This window comes from Babylonia areolata, chromosome 13, assembly GCF_041734735.1.
Source record: "Babylonia areolata isolate BAREFJ2019XMU chromosome 13, ASM4173473v1, whole genome shotgun sequence".
Classification (NCBI taxonomy): Eukaryota; Metazoa; Mollusca; class Gastropoda; order Neogastropoda; family Buccinidae; genus Babylonia; species Babylonia areolata.
The window spans coordinates 813,294-831,713 of record NC_134888.1 but is presented as its reverse complement, the minus strand read 5'-3'; the positions used below and the strand labels follow the sequence as shown (position 1 = coordinate 831,713).

The 18,420-nt window shown below is 46.6% G+C and overlaps 2 protein-coding genes across 4 annotated transcripts in view; one reads left to right on the top strand and one right to left on the bottom strand.

Moving 5' to 3' along the window:
- The window catches only part of LOC143288956 (monocarboxylate transporter 14-like), a 37,232-nt gene extending 34,522 nt beyond the window's left edge, over positions 1-2,710 (top strand). For all 3 annotated transcript variants that reach the window (XM_076597652.1, XM_076597650.1, XM_076597651.1), the window contains one exon: positions 577-2,710. In XM_076597652.1, the coding sequence (XP_076453767.1) occupies positions 577-764 (188 nt within the window). In that variant the 3' untranslated portion in view covers positions 765-2,710. The remainder of the gene's footprint in view (positions 1-576) is intronic.
- A 3,955-nt stretch (positions 2,711-6,665) lies between these two features.
- The window catches only part of LOC143288955 (monocarboxylate transporter 14-like), a 48,424-nt gene continuing 36,669 nt past the window's right edge, over positions 6,666-18,420 (bottom strand). The window contains exon 9 of the mRNA XM_076597649.1: positions 6,666-7,498. Within this exon, the coding sequence (XP_076453764.1) occupies positions 7,476-7,498 (23 nt within the window). The 3' untranslated portion in view covers positions 6,666-7,475. The remainder of the gene's footprint in view (positions 7,499-18,420) is intronic.

Sequence of the window (18,420 nt, the reverse complement as noted above, 5' to 3'; positions counted from 1 at the left end):
AGAGCTACTGACAACACTGATGTCACTGACAACACTGATGTCACTGACAACACTGATGTCAGGCAGAGCTACTGACAACACTGATGACACTGACAACACTGATGACACTGACAACACTGATGTCAGGCAGAGCTACTGACAACACTGATGACACTGACAACACTGATGTCAGGCAGAGCTACTGACAACACTGATGACACTGACAACACTGATGGCACTGACAACACTGATGTCGGGCAGAGCTTTTGACGTTACTGATGACATTAACAACACTGATGACACTGACAATACTGATGACACTAACAGCACTGACACTGACGTTATTGATGACACTGACAACACTGACGTTACTGACGACACTGACGTTACTGATGACACTGTTTACTGATGACACTGACGTTACTGATGACACTGACGTTACTGATGACACTGTTTACTGATGGCACTGACGTTACTGATGACACTAAGAACACTGATGACACTGACGTTACTGATGACACTAACAACACTGGTGACACTGACGTTACTGATGACACTGACGTTACTGACAACACTGACGTTACTGATGTCGGGCAGGGTTGCTGATGCTGCTGTCAGCCCTCAGTCTGCTGTGTGTCACCTGCTGTCGTCCCCCCGGCTCGCCCCCCGTCGGCTATCTGCCCCCAGCCCCCGACATCCACGTGGAGGTCCGGCTGGACGGAGAGGAGGAGGAGGAGGGGGAGGAGGAGGGTGGGGGTGTGCTGCAGAACGGGGTGAAAGGATAAAGACAAAGAGAAACAAAGAGATTTTATTGCACCAATGTTGGCAGAAGATAAGCTGTAATAGCATCAGTGTTGGGGAACTCAGGCAACTGTTGCACTGTTGTTCATTCACTCATGGTTGTGCACCACCGCATATTTACAAAAAGACCGAAACACACACACACAGTGAAAGCAACATGTAGACGTCAATGACAATAAAAGCGAGGATGGTTTAGGGATGGATGGATGGATGGACCTCAGATGATATAATATATACATGCTTCTAAATAATCAAATAGATATTAAAAACGTATCAAGCTATTGGAGGTGCACAGTCAGTATTTACGGGTGACTTAGTGTTTTGAGTTGATTGGCGACTTGTGCACGTCAACCAGCATTTTAACCCATTGACTGCTAAACTTGGCGAAATGAGATCAGTCTAGCATGAGTTTGAAAAGTTTGAAATGTTGTGTGTGCGTGTGTGTGTGTGTGTGTGTGTGTGCGCGCGCGCGCGCGCACGCGTGTGTGCGTGTGTGTGTGTGTGAACTTATCAATGGTGTCATAGACTTTGCGGAACAATATTAACGAAGTCCCAAAGAGGAACAGGTCTGATTGAAGAATGGTGAATGACATCCTTCCCTGTAAGCTCTGTTTTGTCTCAGTGAGGTGACCGCCCTTCACTGACATCCTGACCTGTAAGCTCTGTCTTGTCTCAGTGAGGTGACAGCCCTTCACTGACATCCTGACCTGTAAGCTCTGTCTTATCTCAGTGAGGTGACAGCCCTTCACTGACATCCTGACCTGTAAGCTCTGTCTTGTCTCAGTGAGGTGACAGCCCTTCACTGACATCCTGACCTGTAAGCTCTGTCTTGTCTCAGTGAGGTGACAGCCCTTCACTGACATTCTGACCTGTAAGCTCTGTCTTGTCTCAGTGAGGTGACAGCACTTCGCTGACATCCTGACCTGTGAGCTCTGTCTTCAGTGAGGTGACAGCCCTTCACTGACATCCTGACCTGTAAGCTCTGTCTTATCTCAGTGAGGTGACAGCCCTTCACTGACATCCTGACCTGTAAGCTTCTGTCTTATCTCAGTGAGGTGACAGCCCTTCGCTGACATCCTGACCTGTAAGCTTCTGTCTTATCTCAGTGAGGTGACAGCCCTTCACTGACATCCTGACCTGTAAGCTTCTGTCTTATCTCAGTGAGATGACAGCCCTTCACTGACATCCCGACCTGTAAGGCTCTGTCTTATCTCAGTGAGGTCACAGCCCTTCGCTGACAACCTGACCTGTAAGCTCTGTCTTATCACTGTGAGGTGACAGCCCTTCACTGACATCCTGACCTGTAAGATCATTCTTATCTCAGTGACTAACCATGTATGTATGAATATATGTGGGCGTGAGTGAAACCTGATTGAATGACACAGGAAACGAATAATGGGCGCCTAAATGGCAGCCGTCAGTCGGCTCTACCCAGGTAGGCAGCCTTTTATGCAAATGACCCCATGTTTGTAAAGCGCTTAGAGCTTGGTCTCCGACCGAGGATAGGCGATATATGGGTATCCATATCATATCATATCATATCATGTCATATCATATCATATCATATCATAACCGTGGACATTTTATATTTCTCTTTTAATAAATTCAGGGAGAATGCGATGTCTGCATTATCTGAGCGAGGTGGGGTGTCAGGGTCTATTGTTGTTGTTATTGCTCAGGAAAAAAAACACACATTCAAATCAGTGTAACCAGCAAGCTGAAATTCCCGTGCGCGAGCGCATGCTTCTTGTTAAGATTTTTTTTTAATGCGCATTTTATCTCGTTTGAAGACAGTATGTATGGTAATGGAAGGTTGTATGTTGGAAAGTGGAGTACAATGTATGTATGTATGTATGTATGTATGTATGTGTTTGCGTGTATGTATACAATGTATGCATTTATTGCATGTATGAAAAATAAACTTGGTTTATGTGAGTTTCCAATTGTTATTTCTCTGTGAGCGAACGACAGAAATTCACGATGGAAAAATATCTGATAGCAAAAGATTGTGTATTTGTATTTTAAATACAAAACTGAGTGCGCGCACACTTATGTATGTGTGAGCTTGTGTGTGTGTGATAGTGCGTGTGTGTGTGCGTGTGCGTGCGTGTGTGTGTGCGTGTGTGTGTGTGTGTGTGTGTGTGCCGTGTAGAAAAATGTCTAGTACAAACGTGCATTTGTAAATGCAAACCCTCTGTGTATGTGTGCGTTTGTGTGTGCGTGCATGCATGTGAATGTGTGTTTGTGTGCATGTGTGTGCGAATGTGTATGTGCATATGTGTGTGCGCGTGTACGTCGTACGTGTGTGCATGTGTCAATTATATATATATATATATATATATATATATATATAGCTGACCCCGGTAGACAGATGGATAGATAGTTGACCTCGGATACGTCGACCCAATGGAGGCCTTGAAAAGTCGCCTTATGCGATAGTCGACTTATCCGATGTGTGGATAGTCAACCTTTTTAAACATAAAACAACTGATTCGTTATAGTTACTTTAAAAAAAAAAGAAAAAAAAAAAGAAAAAAGATGTGACATATTTCACTGTCCCTGTGTCTGTGTTGCATTGGTACATGTCTGTAATGAAACATTTTTTAGGTATCAGAATTATCTGCTGGTAAACAAGTGTTCATGTATTCAGTTTGTGAACCTCGGTTGGCTGCAGGCAACTGAACTGCGATCTATGTTTTTGGCGCACACACACGCACACACACACACACACACACACGCACAGATACACGCTGTGGGCCATACGGCTCTGCACACAACTAATTCAAAAAGAAGCATTATGTAGAAATATTGCTGTATGCACCCACCCTAACACACACCAGTACACACAAACACACACACACGCGCACACACACACACACACACACACACACACGCACACACACACACACGTGTATGGTGGGTCGCTGGATTATTTTTAGAGGCGGGTGTGTTTCGTATGCGCGTGCACGATGTTTTCCACCGTGTGTGTTCCCCTTGCGTTCGAGCGTAGAGAGAGGTCGTGTTGTTGTGTCATGTTTTCTATGGTTTGTAAGTTTCTCGTGCAATTGAGCGGGGGAAAAAATATATGAGTGAACAGAGTGAGTGGAGTTCTAGTGCTTCAAATGCTCCTCGCCGGTTTGTCCCTAGCTTCACTCGAAGGGGGTCAGTCCTTGGAGAAGGACGGTGGTAGAACCAGCGCTTAGCGGCTGATGTTTTTTTTCTCTCCTCTGTAAACGACTCTGTGTCCGCCAGTGGAACTGTTCATTTCTGTGTTTCGGTGTAGCACCCGTTGTTCGTTTACGGAACACTGTGCGGTGTCCAGTGGGTGACTTTTGTTGTTGTCCTGTCAGCGTTTCTCCAGTTGCCTCGTTTGTGTGTGGGCTTGTGTTGTGGCGTCTGTAGTGGGGTATCTTGGAGGGTGCACGTCCGCTTTAGCACGCGTGACAAATGGAGATGGGGGTACTTTTTAGCTAGGTTGTGTTGGGATCTGTCTTAGCTGGGTTAGGATGTAGGTTAGGGGGACAGGTGGTAGGGTGTCTTGTGGTGTTGTGAGATTGTTTTCAAAATAGTTCGTGTTACCCTACAGTGATATTGCTGCACTGGTAAGTGCTTCAGGTAGCTGATGTTGGTCTGTATGCGCAGGAATTCAAAGTGTACATGTTTGGATGCATTGTAGGCAGCTGATAATCATTGTTGGTTTTGAGCGCTCTACGGTTAACGCGTCATTGATCTGAAGGGTTGTCTCTGGTGGTTGAGGGTTCAGTTGTTAGTGACAGCAGTAGTTTCGTTGGGTTCGACACTGGAATCATGCCACCGCGTAAACAGCCTGCGAAGCAAGGTACGCCAGGCACTCCTGTGAGGACTCCCGAGCAGACTGACGAGCTGGCATGTTGGGTCAGAGATGACCTGGATAGACCAAAGGTGAGCGAGGAGGTGAAGGGGGAGATAGCGGAGATAGCATGCATACGTTGTTTGTGTGTGTGTGAGTGTGTGTGTGAACGAGTGTGTGTGTGTGCGCGCGCATTTTACTTATATATACGATTTATTCCCTTGATATTTTTATTTATGTATTGTTGTACAATACCTTATGGTCTTAACGGGTGGGTGGGTGGGTGTGTGTGTGTGCGTGCGTGCGTGCGTGCGTGCGTGCGTGCGTGCGTGCGCGCATGTCATTTTTAGTAATCTTATACCTTTTTTTGTTGGATGTTTTCATTAATATTGTTGTGCAGTACCCTATTGTCTTAACATGAGTATTTGTGTGTGTGGGGGGGTGGGGGTTAGTATATCGTCAGCTATTGGGAATTCTTATGTGACTAGTTTTAATCTCTTATGTTGCGCATGATTTTATGCCAGTGTTTACAATGAGCCTGTGATTGCACAACTTAATTTCCATGTGGATTAATAAAGTGTTTTTGATTGATTGATTTGATTGATTGATTGAACAATCGGTTTATGAGAAGAATGCTGCAATCGCTAGTAAGTTACGCTTGACTGGAGAGACTCTCTCCAGATTCATAAGATTCTGTGAAGGGAGAGAGGGAGGAGCTTAGACTCGAGTGTAAAGAAGGGTTGAGACTCGGGAAAGGAATTACAATTGAAGCGCCAAGAGAAAGATGAGGGAAGGGTGTTTAGAGAGAGGGAGGAACTCAGACTCCAGTGTAAGGACGAAGAGGAACAGGCTTTCAGAAGAGAAGAGCTTAAACTTCGGGGGAGAGAGGCAGAAGCCAGCGAGAACAGGAATATTAACTTAGATCCTGTAGGGACAACTTCACCTCAAGACTTTAACTTTAAGAGTTACGTTTTCTTAGTTTCCTCAGTTCCATGTTTGGAGTGCTTTCCCTTTGTTGGTTGTTGTCATCTAGTAACGATCACGATCGTTACGGGCTATCTGATCTGAATTATTAAAAACTTCAGATTATTATTGCAACTTGCATCTTTTGGCTTTATAATTTCGAGAACGCTAAATTGGTGAATTCCTTCAGCCACCGGAAAGTAGCACAATGGAACCTGACTCGATGTTTCTCAAACATCTCCAGCCCACTATGCGCACTGTGCTGCCACCAGCCCCAATGTTCCACGGAAACCAATCAACCTTCGTTCCTTCAAATCTGGCCTCCACTGGGTATGTCTACGTCAGACACGATGCTCACAAACATCCTCTGTAACGACCCCATGATGGCCTGTATCGCATCATCAGCACCAGTGACAAGTATTACACCATTGACATTAAGGGCCGTTCAGAGAAAGTGTCAGTGGACCGTCTGAAAGCTGCATTCGTCACCCAACTAACAACTACAGGAAACAAGACTGCTTTCACCTGGTGCTAGAGTTCCACCATCATCAACACAGCCAGTGAACTCCGAAGCAAAGGCCATGAAAGCACCCACTCGACTTAGTCCTTCAGCCAGCCCCTCAAATTAAGGGTGTCGGTACCACTCATAGTGGCAAGTGTTATCATATATTTTTGGAATCGTCGATGTCCCTAGATGTCAGAAAATCATGATAATGTTGTGAACGTGGCAGCTTTCTGCCTGTTATCACGTGATTTCTAACCCCACCCTACCGCGTCGAGAACGCGCACCGTGATCAAGCCCTGTTCTCCCAGAGCCTAAACCATTGAAGATAGAAAAACCATTGTTGAACAAAAAAGATGTATAATAGCATGCTAAACAACTTTTGTTCTTATAAGTATATCAAATTATTTGTTCGTGAAATATAGTGGCGTTTTGAGGATTTCATGTCATATGCACACAAAATTCGGCATGTCGTCTTTTGTCAAAGGTAAATCGTTAGATACAGGAAGACACTTTATGAAGCAAAACGAAGCACATGGGACTTGTGAAGAACTTTTATTCTCATAACACTATCAAAATGTTGATTGTTTTGGAAAGGTAATCACTTTTGTGAGTGTCATCAAAGATTACGCAGCACGACAAAATTTTCAGTTTGTGTTCTGCTCTGCCTAAATGGTTGCAAAGAAAAAAGTACTACTAAACAAGATGTAGAATAGCACGCAAAACAACTTTTGTTCTTATACATTTATCAAAATATTAAATTCATGAAATGTAGTGCCGTTTTGAGGATTTCATGACAAAATTCACAGAAAATGCGGCACTTCGTCTTTTGTCACTGCAGTTATTTTGGTGTCACATTTCACATTTTTTCACAGCAATGTCACGTAGGGTTTTATCCACACGAAGTTCTTTTGCCTGTATTAAACTGTTCTCTTGTGCTGGATTTTTTCAAATACTTCGAAGACGTTTCACAAAATATACATTGTTTTGGAAGAACCCTTGAAGTAGAAGATGGTCCTCGACTTTGCCGCTTTGTCTGCGAAGCTTCCTCACGTGGTTGAACTGGTTCCTCTGCTTTTCTTTTCAGGCTGTTCACGTTATGTTTCATAGTGAAGACAGTTCTGCAGTACCTATGGCATTTTATTTTTGGTACTTCCATACCAACTACCGTCTTGGCAGCATCCAGCACAGGTGCATGCTTCTTTATTTTAGCCGCTTCAAGCAAAGTTTCCCATGATTGGAATGAATTTGGAGAAATCAGACTCATTTTCATATCACATTTGTAAGTCTGTTAGTGGATGATACACTGGTCAGCTGAAGACTTTAATCTGGGTCTTCCTTCAGGTGGAGCTTCTGCCATGATGGTACTGGATCCTTATCAATCAGAAGTACTTCTGGTGGTCAGTACTGCCCTCTGACGCCGTCTGAAACAGACACAAACACAGGAAAAATATAGATTTTACTTTTATATTAATCCCTATATCATAAGAATATGTGATAATTTCACATATCAAATGATAAAAACAAAGGTTGCTGTTTGATTTACCTTTAACAGATTTAGCTGTTCAAATATTGTCTGTTTTGCCCCTCCCCCAGTTTGCATGTGTGCCCATGGTCAAAATGCAAAATCTTTTATTTTGACTTTCATCTGTTTCTGCTCGTTTTCTTTAGCGTGTTATTCTTCATCTGGTTGTTTAGCAGTTACCTGTATATTTACGTCTACAGCCATTTAGGCAGAGCATTACACTGACTTGGACAAATTGAGCATTTTGTCGTATTGCGTAATTTTTGATGAAACTCACAAAAGCCATGATTTATTCCGAAACGATTAACATTTTTATAGTTTTGAGAATAAAAGTTGTTCACAAGTCCCTTGCGCTTCGTTTTGCTTCTATGTCTTCCTATATCTTACTAGGTAGCCTTTACAAAAGACGAAGTGCCACATTTTGTGTGAATTTTGTCATGAAATCCTCAAAACGGCACTACATTTCATGAACGAAATATTTTGATAAATGTATAAGAACAAAAGTTGTTTTGCGTGCTATTCTACATCTTGTTTAGTAGTACTTTTTTCTTTGCAACCATTTAGGCAGAGCAGAACACAAACTGAAAATTTTGTCGTGTTGCGTAATCTTTGACACTCACAAAAGTGATTACCTTTCCAAAACAATCAACATTTTGATAGTGTTATGAGAATAAAAGTTCTTCACAAGTCCCATGTGCTTCGTTTTGCTTCATAAAGTGTTTTCCTATATCTAACGATTTACCTTTGACAAAAGACGACATGCCGAATTTTGTGTGCATATGACATGAAATCCTCAAAACGCCACTACATTTCACGAACAAATAATAATTTGATATACTTATAAGAACAAATGTTGTTTAGCTCGCTATTATACATCTTTTTTGTTCAATAATGTTTTTTCTATCTTCAATGGTATAGGCTCTGGGAGAACAGAGCTTGATCACGGTGCGCGTTCTCGACGCGGTAGGGTGGGGTTAGAAATCACGTGATAACAGGCAGAAAGCTGCCACGTTCACAATATCATGATTTTCTGACATCTAGGGACGAAGAAGATTCCAAAACTATATGATAACACTTGCCACTACGAGTGGTAGCGATGAACCTGCTGGCTGATGGACTAACTGTGCGTTCACCGTCTCCTGTCAAAAACCCCTCGTGTGTCACGACCCGCTCTGGGCGCATCTCCCGCTTCCCTCCAAGATTTCAATGACAATTGTTTCAGTTTTGATGTTTTCTGTGTTTTAGTTGTGCTTCGTACCATACATTATGTACTGCGCTGGGAGGGGGGTATGTAGGGACAACTTCACCTCAAGACTTTAACTTTGAGTTACGTTTTCTTAGTTTCCTTAGTTACATGTTTGGAGTGCTTTCCCTTTGTTGGTTGTTATCTAGTAACGATCACGATCGTTACGGGCTATCTGATCTGAATTATCAAAAACTTCAGATTATTATTGCAACTTGCATCTTTTGGCTTTATAATTTCGAGAACGCTAAAATCCTCTGGGTGATAAGGACGACGTAGACGCTTATCTCTCACACTTTGAGCGAGTGGCTACCCTATGTCACTGGAGAGAGTCGTCGTGGCCTACCAGACTTGTAGCGCTGTTGAGGGGCAAGGCTAGGGAGGCAGTGTTGCGACTGGATCTGGCTGATCTCACCAGCTATGCTAAGGTAAAAGCGGCTCTGCTTAGGCATTTCCGTATGGATGCCGACGCTTACAGGAAGAAATTCCGGGCACGGAGGAAGGATGCTGCTGAAACATTTGAACAGCTTCTCATTAGGATGCACGCTTGTTTCTCTCTGTGGTGCGTAGCTGCTGGCAAGGATGAAAATAATGTTGAGAAGGTGAATGAGCCGGGAGGCTAAACACGAGCGGGGCGCTCAAGAGCGGCCATTGCAGACACGGCACACTGCGTCCTTGCCAACAAATACAGTTAAGACCAACCAAGAGCAGAGTGAGCAAGGTTTGACCTTGGTTAATCAGGGGCAACCTAGGTCATTTATCATGTTTTAATTGTAAGAAGGAAGGGCACGTTGCACGGAACTGTCCGCAGTCACAGGTCACGGCGGCAGTGGCTTGTCCTGTGCAGGTTCCCCAGGGAGATACACCGACTCTGTGTGTCCCCTGTGCACGGAAGCCATACACTCCACGCTGCATTGTCACTATCAGGGAATGCCTGCAAATGGCCTGCGTGACACAGGTGCAGGCTACACAGTGGTGGCAGAGCGCCTGGTGCCTGCTGATGCATACACAGGTGATACGATGCCAGTCGTGTTGGCCGAGTCGAGGTGCCGGAATTTGTTGCCAGTGGCTGTTGTAGACATTGCTTCCCCTTTCATTTGTGGAAGGATTCGGGTTCTGCTTATGAAGCGGCCGGTAGAAGAGGTACTCATTGGCAACTTGGCTCAGCGGGAAGGCAGTGAGGAGCTAGAACATGTACCAGTATGCGCCAACCCATTGCCTGTAGGTGCAGTAAAGACCAGGGTGCAGGCAAGGAGGGAGGGGTCGGTCCCAGAGGCCCTCTCCATAAATGAGCAAATGATGGGGACATCCCGTGCTGATCTGATCAGGTTACAAGAGTGTGACCCCTCTCTAGCGGCAGCACGTGAGTCATGTACCCAGTGTCAGCCATCGGACCAGGGGAGGAAAAGTGTCATACTGTAGGAAGGAGGGTGTCTTGTTGTGGAAGTTCGAGGGTCGTCATGAGGTCATCGACCAGGTTTGTGTCCCTCAGACTCTAAAGGAAGGCAGTTATGACGCTAGGTCACGACAGTCCGATGTCAGGGCATCTCGGGACCAAGAAGACCAAGGAACGTGTATTTGCTTCATTCTACTGGCCAGGAATGTGTGCAGACATTGCACAGTACTGCCAGTCATGTCCCCAATGCCAACGCAGTGTAAAGAAAATAGTTCCCAGAGCATACCTAAGCAGGAAGCCAGTTACACGTGTTGAGAGACGTACAGTTGAGCTGATCAAGGGTAATATCGTCAATCAGCTCGGTTACTCAACAGGCACACAAGCTACCGCCGGTCAGGTTTTCTGCCCAGTCCATTCCTGGAGGAGGCGGGGTTTCTGCTAGGTTCCTCGGGTACTTGCAAGGCAAGTAAGGATTATGCTGAGTACTCTTCTATGTATATAGGTAGCTGCTGTACATTATCGGTCCGTGACTTGTTTTGATATAAACCAAGGTTTTAATCTTGAGAGGGGGGGTATTGTCACGGACGACATAATGGTTCCGCTGTTTTTTCTTTTACGTTTATGGAGGGCTGGTGGGTCGCTGGATTATTTTTTAGAGGCGGGTGTGTTATGCGCGTGCACGATGTTTTCCACCGTGTGTGTTCCCCTTGGGTTCGAGCGTAGAGAGAGATCGTGTTATGTTTTCTAGGGTTTGTGTCTCGTGCAATTGAACGGAAAAAAAATATATAGGAAGGAGTGAACAGAGTGAGCGGAGTTCTAGTGCTTCAAATGCTCCTCGCCAGTTTGTCCCTCCCTTCACTCGAAGGGAGTCAGTCCTTGGAGAAGGACGGTGGTAGAACCAGCGCTTAGCGGCTGGTTTTTTTGTGTTTTTTTTCTCCTCTGTAAACGACTTTATGTCCGCCAGTGGAACTGTTCATCTGTGTTTCGATGTTAACACCCGTTGTTCGTTTACAGAACACTGTGCGGTGGCCAGTGGGTGACTTTTGTTGTTGTCCTGTCAGCCGTTTCTCCAGTTGCCTGGCGCGCGTCTTGAGGTGGTGTGCCTCCGTTCTAATCGTGGGGCAACGTCACGTCGCTCTAGACCACCCACCTCTCGGAGCCGGCGACGGATCCGCTGACGTTTTCCATACTCTGGGCCTGTCTTCCGTCCGCCAGCGTCAGCAACGCTCCTATGTTCATGTGTTCAATAATATTTTTTTTTATCGTGGAAAACAAAAGACCATCCTGTGCTTATAGTGATGGTGCTTTGACATCTCATTTACCAGTGCCCTTGTGGTAGAAATGTGACAAGACTAAAGCTGTGGTTCTGCTGCCGTTTTTTTTTTTTTTTTTTTTTTTGGGGGGGGGGGGGGGTTGTTGTTGTTGTTGTTGTTGTTTTTTTGTATGCTCTTAATTTAAAAAAAAGAGAATTTACATACATCTACAGACATATACACACAATCATTAAATGCATTGCATAATTTCGTTTCTGTGTGGGCTTGTTGTGGCGTCTGTAGTGGGCTATCTTGGGGAGGGTGCACGTCCGCTTTAGCACGCGTGACAAATGGAGATGCGGGGTACTTTTTTAGCTAGGTCGTGTTGGGATCCGTCTTAGCTGGGTTAGGTTAGGGGGACAGGTGGTAGGGTGTCTTGTGGTGTTGTATGTGATTGTCTTCAAAATGGTTCATGTTACCCTACAGTGATATTGCTGCACTGGTAAGCGCTTCAGGTAGCTGATGTTGGTCTGTATGCGCAGGGATTCAAAGTGTACATGTTTGGATGCATTGTAGGCAGCTGATAATCATTGTTGGTTTTGAGCGCTCTACGGTTAACGCGTCATTGGTCTGAAGGGTTGTCTCCGGTGGTTGAGGGTTCAGTTATTAGTGACAGTTTCGTTGGGTTCGACACTGGGATCATGCCACCGCGTAAACAGCCTGCGAGGCAAGATACGCCAGGCACTCCTGTGAGGACTCCCGAGCAGACTGACGAGCTGGCACGTTGGGTCAGAGATGACCTGGATAGACCAAAGGTGAGCGAGGAGGTGAAGGGGGAGATAGCGGAAGAACAATCGGTTTATGAGAAGTATGCTGCAATCGCCAGTAAGTTAGGCTTGACTGGAGAGGCCATCTCCAGATTCATAACAGATTCTGTGAAGGGAGAGAGGGAGGAGCTTAGACTCGAGTGTAAAGAAGAGTTGAGACTCAGGAAAGAGGAATTACAATTGAAGCGCCAAGAGAAAGATGAGGGAAGGGTGTTTAGAGAGAGGGAGGAACTCAGACTCCAGTGTAAAGACGAAGAGGAACAGGCTTTCAGAAGAGAAGAGCTTAAACTTCGGGGGAGAGAGGCAGAAGCCAGCGAGAACAGGAATATTAACTTAGATCCTCTGGGTGATAAGGACGACGTAGACGCTTATCTATCACACTTTGAGCGAGTGGCTACCCTATGTCACTGGAGAGAGTCGTCGTGGCCTACCAGACTTGTAGCGCTGTTGAGGGGCAAGGCTAGGGAGGCAGTGTTGCGACTGGATCTGGCTGATCTCACCAGCTATGCTAAGGTAAAAGCGGCTCTGCTTAGGCATTTCCGTATGGATGCCGACGCTTACAGGAAGAAATTCCGGGCACTGAGGAAGGATGCTGCTGAAACATTTGAACAGCTTCTCATTAGGATGCGCGCTTGTTTCTCTCTGTGGTGCGTAGCTGCTGGCAAGGATGAAAATAATGTTGAGGAGGTGAAAGATCTGTTCATGCAGGAGCAGCTCTACAATATTCTGTCTCCAGAGTTGATAATGGAGGTAAGGAAGGTCAGTCCAAAGAACGCTGACTTGGCTAAGGAGGCCACTGTGTTGGCCGAGGCCAAACGAATGAGCCGGGAGGCTAAACATGAGCGGGGCGCTCAAGAGCGGCCATTGCAGACACGGCACACTGCGTCCTTGCCAACAAATACAGTTAAGACCAACATAGAGCAGAGTGAGCAAGGTTTGACCCCGGTTAGTCAGGGGCAACCTAGGTCATTTATCATGTTTTAATTGTAAGAAGGAAGGGCATTTCCTTGTTAATATGTCCCTAACACTAACAGTCTCTTCCACCCCCTTCCCCCACTCCTGCCCTCTCACCCCCTGTCCATCTTCCCTCACCCTTCCCTTTCAGAACCCTTTCCCTCATACATTCACACTGACAGTTCTACTCACCCTGCTTTGTGTCCTTTCCTGTGACTTCTCATCACTTTCCTTTCCTGAACTTTACTCTCTCTCCCTCTCTGTCTGTACCTTTCTGTCTGTCACTCACTCATTTCATTTGCCTGAAGAAGAGCTTGTGGCTCGATACGTGGCCTCTTTTGTCCCAAGTAAGTCGACTTTTACCAAGATTTTTTTAGTCTACCTCCCACTGTTTTACGTCGACACCGTGCAGTCACAACCCTTTTATTGCCTACAAAGCATTTTATCATCGGACTGCGTCCCTGTTGTACTCTGCGACTCTGTTTTACTCTACCCCATTTCATTTTATTTTATTTTACTGTGCTTTTATCTTAACTTTTACCTTGTGCCCAACATGCCTGTGGATTCTGCCTGCTTTGGCACTGCTTTGGACCCTGCCCTCCATCCCCCAGTCCCTTGGTGTCCTGTACCTGCGCAGCACCCTTGATAAGACTAGACTAACTAATCACATCCATTTTATGCAGCAGTGTCACAGAAGACACCTCCTGCCCAAAGGTTTTCAGTTGAAGTTCAGTCCCCCTTCTGGCCACCCTGGCCTTGTTTCTGCCACCCACCGTCTCCTTCGCTCCACTGGCCTTCGACTCATGGAACAGACAATTTTAACGTATACTCGTCGTTCTGTCCTCATCACCCGAAGGATCCAGCATTTACGGCGTCAACTTTTCAACCTTCTAGAACCTTCCACCTCTAAATTTATAATCCGCACCACTCGTATCGCCAACCAACAGCTGTACACCTCCATGTCGGCCACCAAAAAGAAGAAATTTGAGGCTTTGCTCCCTAACCCTATGCTCACCTCCAACAGTGCCCCTCCCTCTTTTGATCCCCACTTGGTAGTGACCATCCCAGCTGATCTGGAGTTGCCTGAAGACCAGCGTAAAGTGTTGGCCAGGGGCCTGAAGTTCGTGCCACTCAAGCCCACTACCAACCGGGCCTGCACCCTGTTCCTGTGCCAGCGCTTCTTCAGGAGGCTGCGCCTGGCTGCCCATTTTGCCCAGGCCTCTCTGCCAGCTCCTCCATCGACAGAGGATACAGACATCGCCAGTCTCTTTTCTAGACCCCCTAGCTCTTGGACCCCTAAACCAGGTGCCTTTCCTGCCTTGGATTTTTATATTGACACTTGCATGAGGCAGATCAACCAGCTGCAGCCTAAGCCTCTACGACGATCCAACTTGACCCCTGGTGAGGAGAAAGCCCTGCAGGAGCTGAAGGACAGAAGAGACATCGTCATCAAACCTGCTGACAAGGGTGGTGCAGTGGTCGTGTGGCGCAGAGACCTCTACCTCCAAGAAGCCAGGTCTCAGCTGTCCAACACCACCTTCTACGGCCCTATTGCCAGAGACACCACCAAGGCTGACAATGCGCTCATCCGTAAGACCATCAAGACCGCAGTTGATAAGTCATCTTCCGTTTGAAGCCTACCACGCTATCATGGAGACTCGTGAGTCCCTCCTTTACCTCCTCCCCAAAATACACAAGGTCAACAATCCTGGACGACCTATCGTTTCGGCCTGTGCTTGCCCCACTGCCCTTATTTCCGCTTTCCTCGACTCAGTGTTCCAGCCTACGTGAAGGACACCAATCTCACCCTGAACCTCCTGAACGACTTCTCCTTCCCTGCTGACTGCACTGAGAGGCACGTGTTTACCATGGACATTGTGTCTCTTTACACAAACATCCCCCATCAGGAAGGCATGCTGGCTGTCAAACACTTTCTACCCAAGAGCTCTCTCCGCCTCCATTTTCCTACCATCCTGCGTTTGACTGAACTTGTCCTGACCCTCAACTCCTCTTTCGACCAGGACCACTTCCAGCAGCAGAGCGGCGTTGCCATGGGCACTAAAATGGGTCCCAGCTTTGCCTGTTTGTGGGCTTCATTGAGGAGCAGGCCTCAGACAGTACAAAGGTATCAGACCAGCCTTCTACAAGCGCTTCATCGATGACTGCCTTGGCATAGCCACCGGCCCCGTAGATTCCCTCCAGGCCTTCATCGACTTCATGTCAAACTTTCACCCTGCCTTAAAATTTACCCACACCATCTCCAACTCCTCCGTCCCGTTCTTGGACATCCTTGTCACCATCCAACCCACCTGCAATCTTCTGACCACAAGTGTCTTCTATAAGGAGACTGACTCACATTCGTACCTCTTGTACTCCTCCAGTCACCCCCAGGCCTGCAAAAACAGCATTCCCTTCTCCCAGTTCCTTCGGCTCGACGCATCTGTAGTGATGAGCTGGATTTTGAACATCAGGCTGAGAGGATGGTTGGCTTTTTTCTAGCCAGACAGTACCCTGAGGCCTTGATCCAGAGAGGCCTTGATAAGGCCCGTGCCATCCCCCGTTCCCAGGCACTGATGCCCCGAGAACACACAGAAAAGGATGAGCGTATTGCAGCTGTCCTGACCTTTCACCCCCACAACCTCCCTGTACGCAGCATCCTTCTCAACAATTTCCACCTTCTTCAGTCTGACACCCGCTTGAGTGAGATATTTCCCCGCCCACCCTTCATTGCCTTCAAGAGAGACACCAACCTAAGGGATCACTTGGTGCGAGCTGCTGTTTGTAGATCTGGGCCCCCTCTCCCTCCTGGTACCAGTCCCTGTGGCCGGAAGGGGTGCAAAACATGCCCCTTCGTGGATACTTCCACCACCCTCACGGGTCCCACTGGGAATTCAGTCAGGGCGCACTTCGACTGCTAGTCCGAGAACCTAGTGTATATCCTCACTTGCATCCTTTGTGCCAAAAAGTACACTGGTGAAACCTACCGCAGCCTGAACGAGCGCTTCACTGAACACCTGCGCTCCATGCGCCTTGGCTGTAGTGACCCAGTGGGCACCCATTTCAACAGCCCCCTTCAGTTTTGCCCATGCGAGGATCGCTGCTGTCTGGCAGAACCAGTCCACTGGCCTGTACCGGCGCTTCATGGAGTCCACCGTGATTGCCCGCCTTGGTACCCTTGCCCCAGCTGGACTCAACACCAAAGAGTGATGGCAGCGGTCTTCCAGGCATTCTTTAACCCCTTTCTGATCCTTGCCCTCTTTCTCTTTTCCTCTATTTATCCACCACCACTCATCCCGTTTTTTGTATATATTCTTTATTATTTTATTGTATTTCATTGTATTTATCTATTTATATATTCCTCTGAGTGTGTGTGTGGTTTGTTTTGTTTTCCTCTGTATCTGTGTGTTTGTGTGTTTTTTTGTTTTTGTGTGTGTGTGTGTGTGTTTGTGTGTATGTATGTGTGTGTGGTTGTTGTTTTGCTGTTGTTTTAATTTATTTATTTACTTTTGTTTATATTTATTTATCTATTTATCATTATTTATTTCTGTTTTTATTTTTTCAATTATATATATATATGTGTGTGTGTAATTCTTTTATATATATTTTTTATTTAATTTTTTTAAATTTTAATTTATATTTTATTTTTTTTTATTAATTTTTTTTTTCCACTTATTATTTTACTTCCTTGTTAATATGTCCCTAACACTAACAGTCTCTTCCACCCCCTTCCCCCACTCCTGCCCTCTCACCCCCTGCCCATCTTCCCTCACCCTTCCCTTTCAGAAGCCTTTCTTTCCCTCATACATTCACACTGACAGTTCTACTCACCCTGCTTTGTGTCCTTTCCTGTGACTTCTCATCACTTTCCTTTCCTGAACTTTATTCTCTCTCCCTCTCTGTCTGTACCTGTCTGTCACTCACTCATTTCATTTGCCTGAAGAAGAGCTTGTGGCTCGATACGTGGCCTCTTTTGTCCCAAGTAAGTCGACTTTTACCAAGATGTTTTTAGTCTACCTCCCACTGTCCGCAGTCACAGGTCACGGCGGCAGTGGCTTGTCCTGTGCAGGTTCCCCAGGGAGCTCCACAGACTGTGTCCCCTGTGCACGGAAGCCATACACTCCACGCTGCATTGTCACTATCAGGGAATGCCTGCAAATGGCCTGCGTGACACAGGAGCAGGCTACACAGTGGTGGCAGAGCGCCTGGTGCCTGCTGATGCATACACAGGTGATACGATGCCAGTCGTGTTGGCCGAGTCGAGGTGCCGGAATTTGTTGCCAGTGGCTGTTGTAGGCATTGCTTCCCCTTTCATTTGTGGGAGGATTCGGGTTCTGGTTATGAAGCGGCCGGTAGAAGAGGTCCTCATTGGCAACTTGGCTCAGCGGGAAGGCAGTGAGGAGCTAGAACATGTACCAGTATGCGCCAACCCATTGCCTGTAGGTGCAGTAAAGACCAGGGTGCAGGCAAGGAGGGAGGGGTCGGTCCCAGAGGCCCTCTCCATAAAAGAGCAAATGATGGGGACATCCCGTGCTGATCTGATCAGGTTACAAGAGTGTGACCCCTCTCTAGCGGCAGCACGTGAGTCATGTACCCAGTGTCAGCCACCAGACCAGGGGAGGAAAAGTGTCATACTGTAGGATGGAGGGTGTCTTGTTGCGGAAGTTCGAGGGTCGTCATGAGGTCATCGACCAGGTTTGTGTCCCTCAGACTCTAAGGAAGGCAGTTATGACGCTAGGTCACGATAGTCCGATGTCAGGGCATCTCGGGACCAAGAAGACAATGGAACGTGTATTTGCTTCATTCTACTGGCCAGGAATGTGTGCAGACATTGCACAGTACTGCCAGTCATGTCCCCAATGCCAACGCAGTGTAAAGAAAATAGTTCCCAGAGCATACCTAAGCAGGAAGCCAGTTACACGTGTTGAGAGACGTACAGTTGAGCTGATCAAGGGTAGTATCGCCAAGCAGCTCGGTTACTCAACAGGCACACCAGCTACCGCCGGTCAGGTTTTCTGCCCAGTCCATTCCTGGAGGAGGCGGGGTTGCTGCTAGGTTTCTCGGGTACTTACAAGGCAAGTAGGATTATGCTGAGTACTCTTCTATGTATATAGGTAGCTGCTGTACATTATCGGTCCGTGACTTATTTGT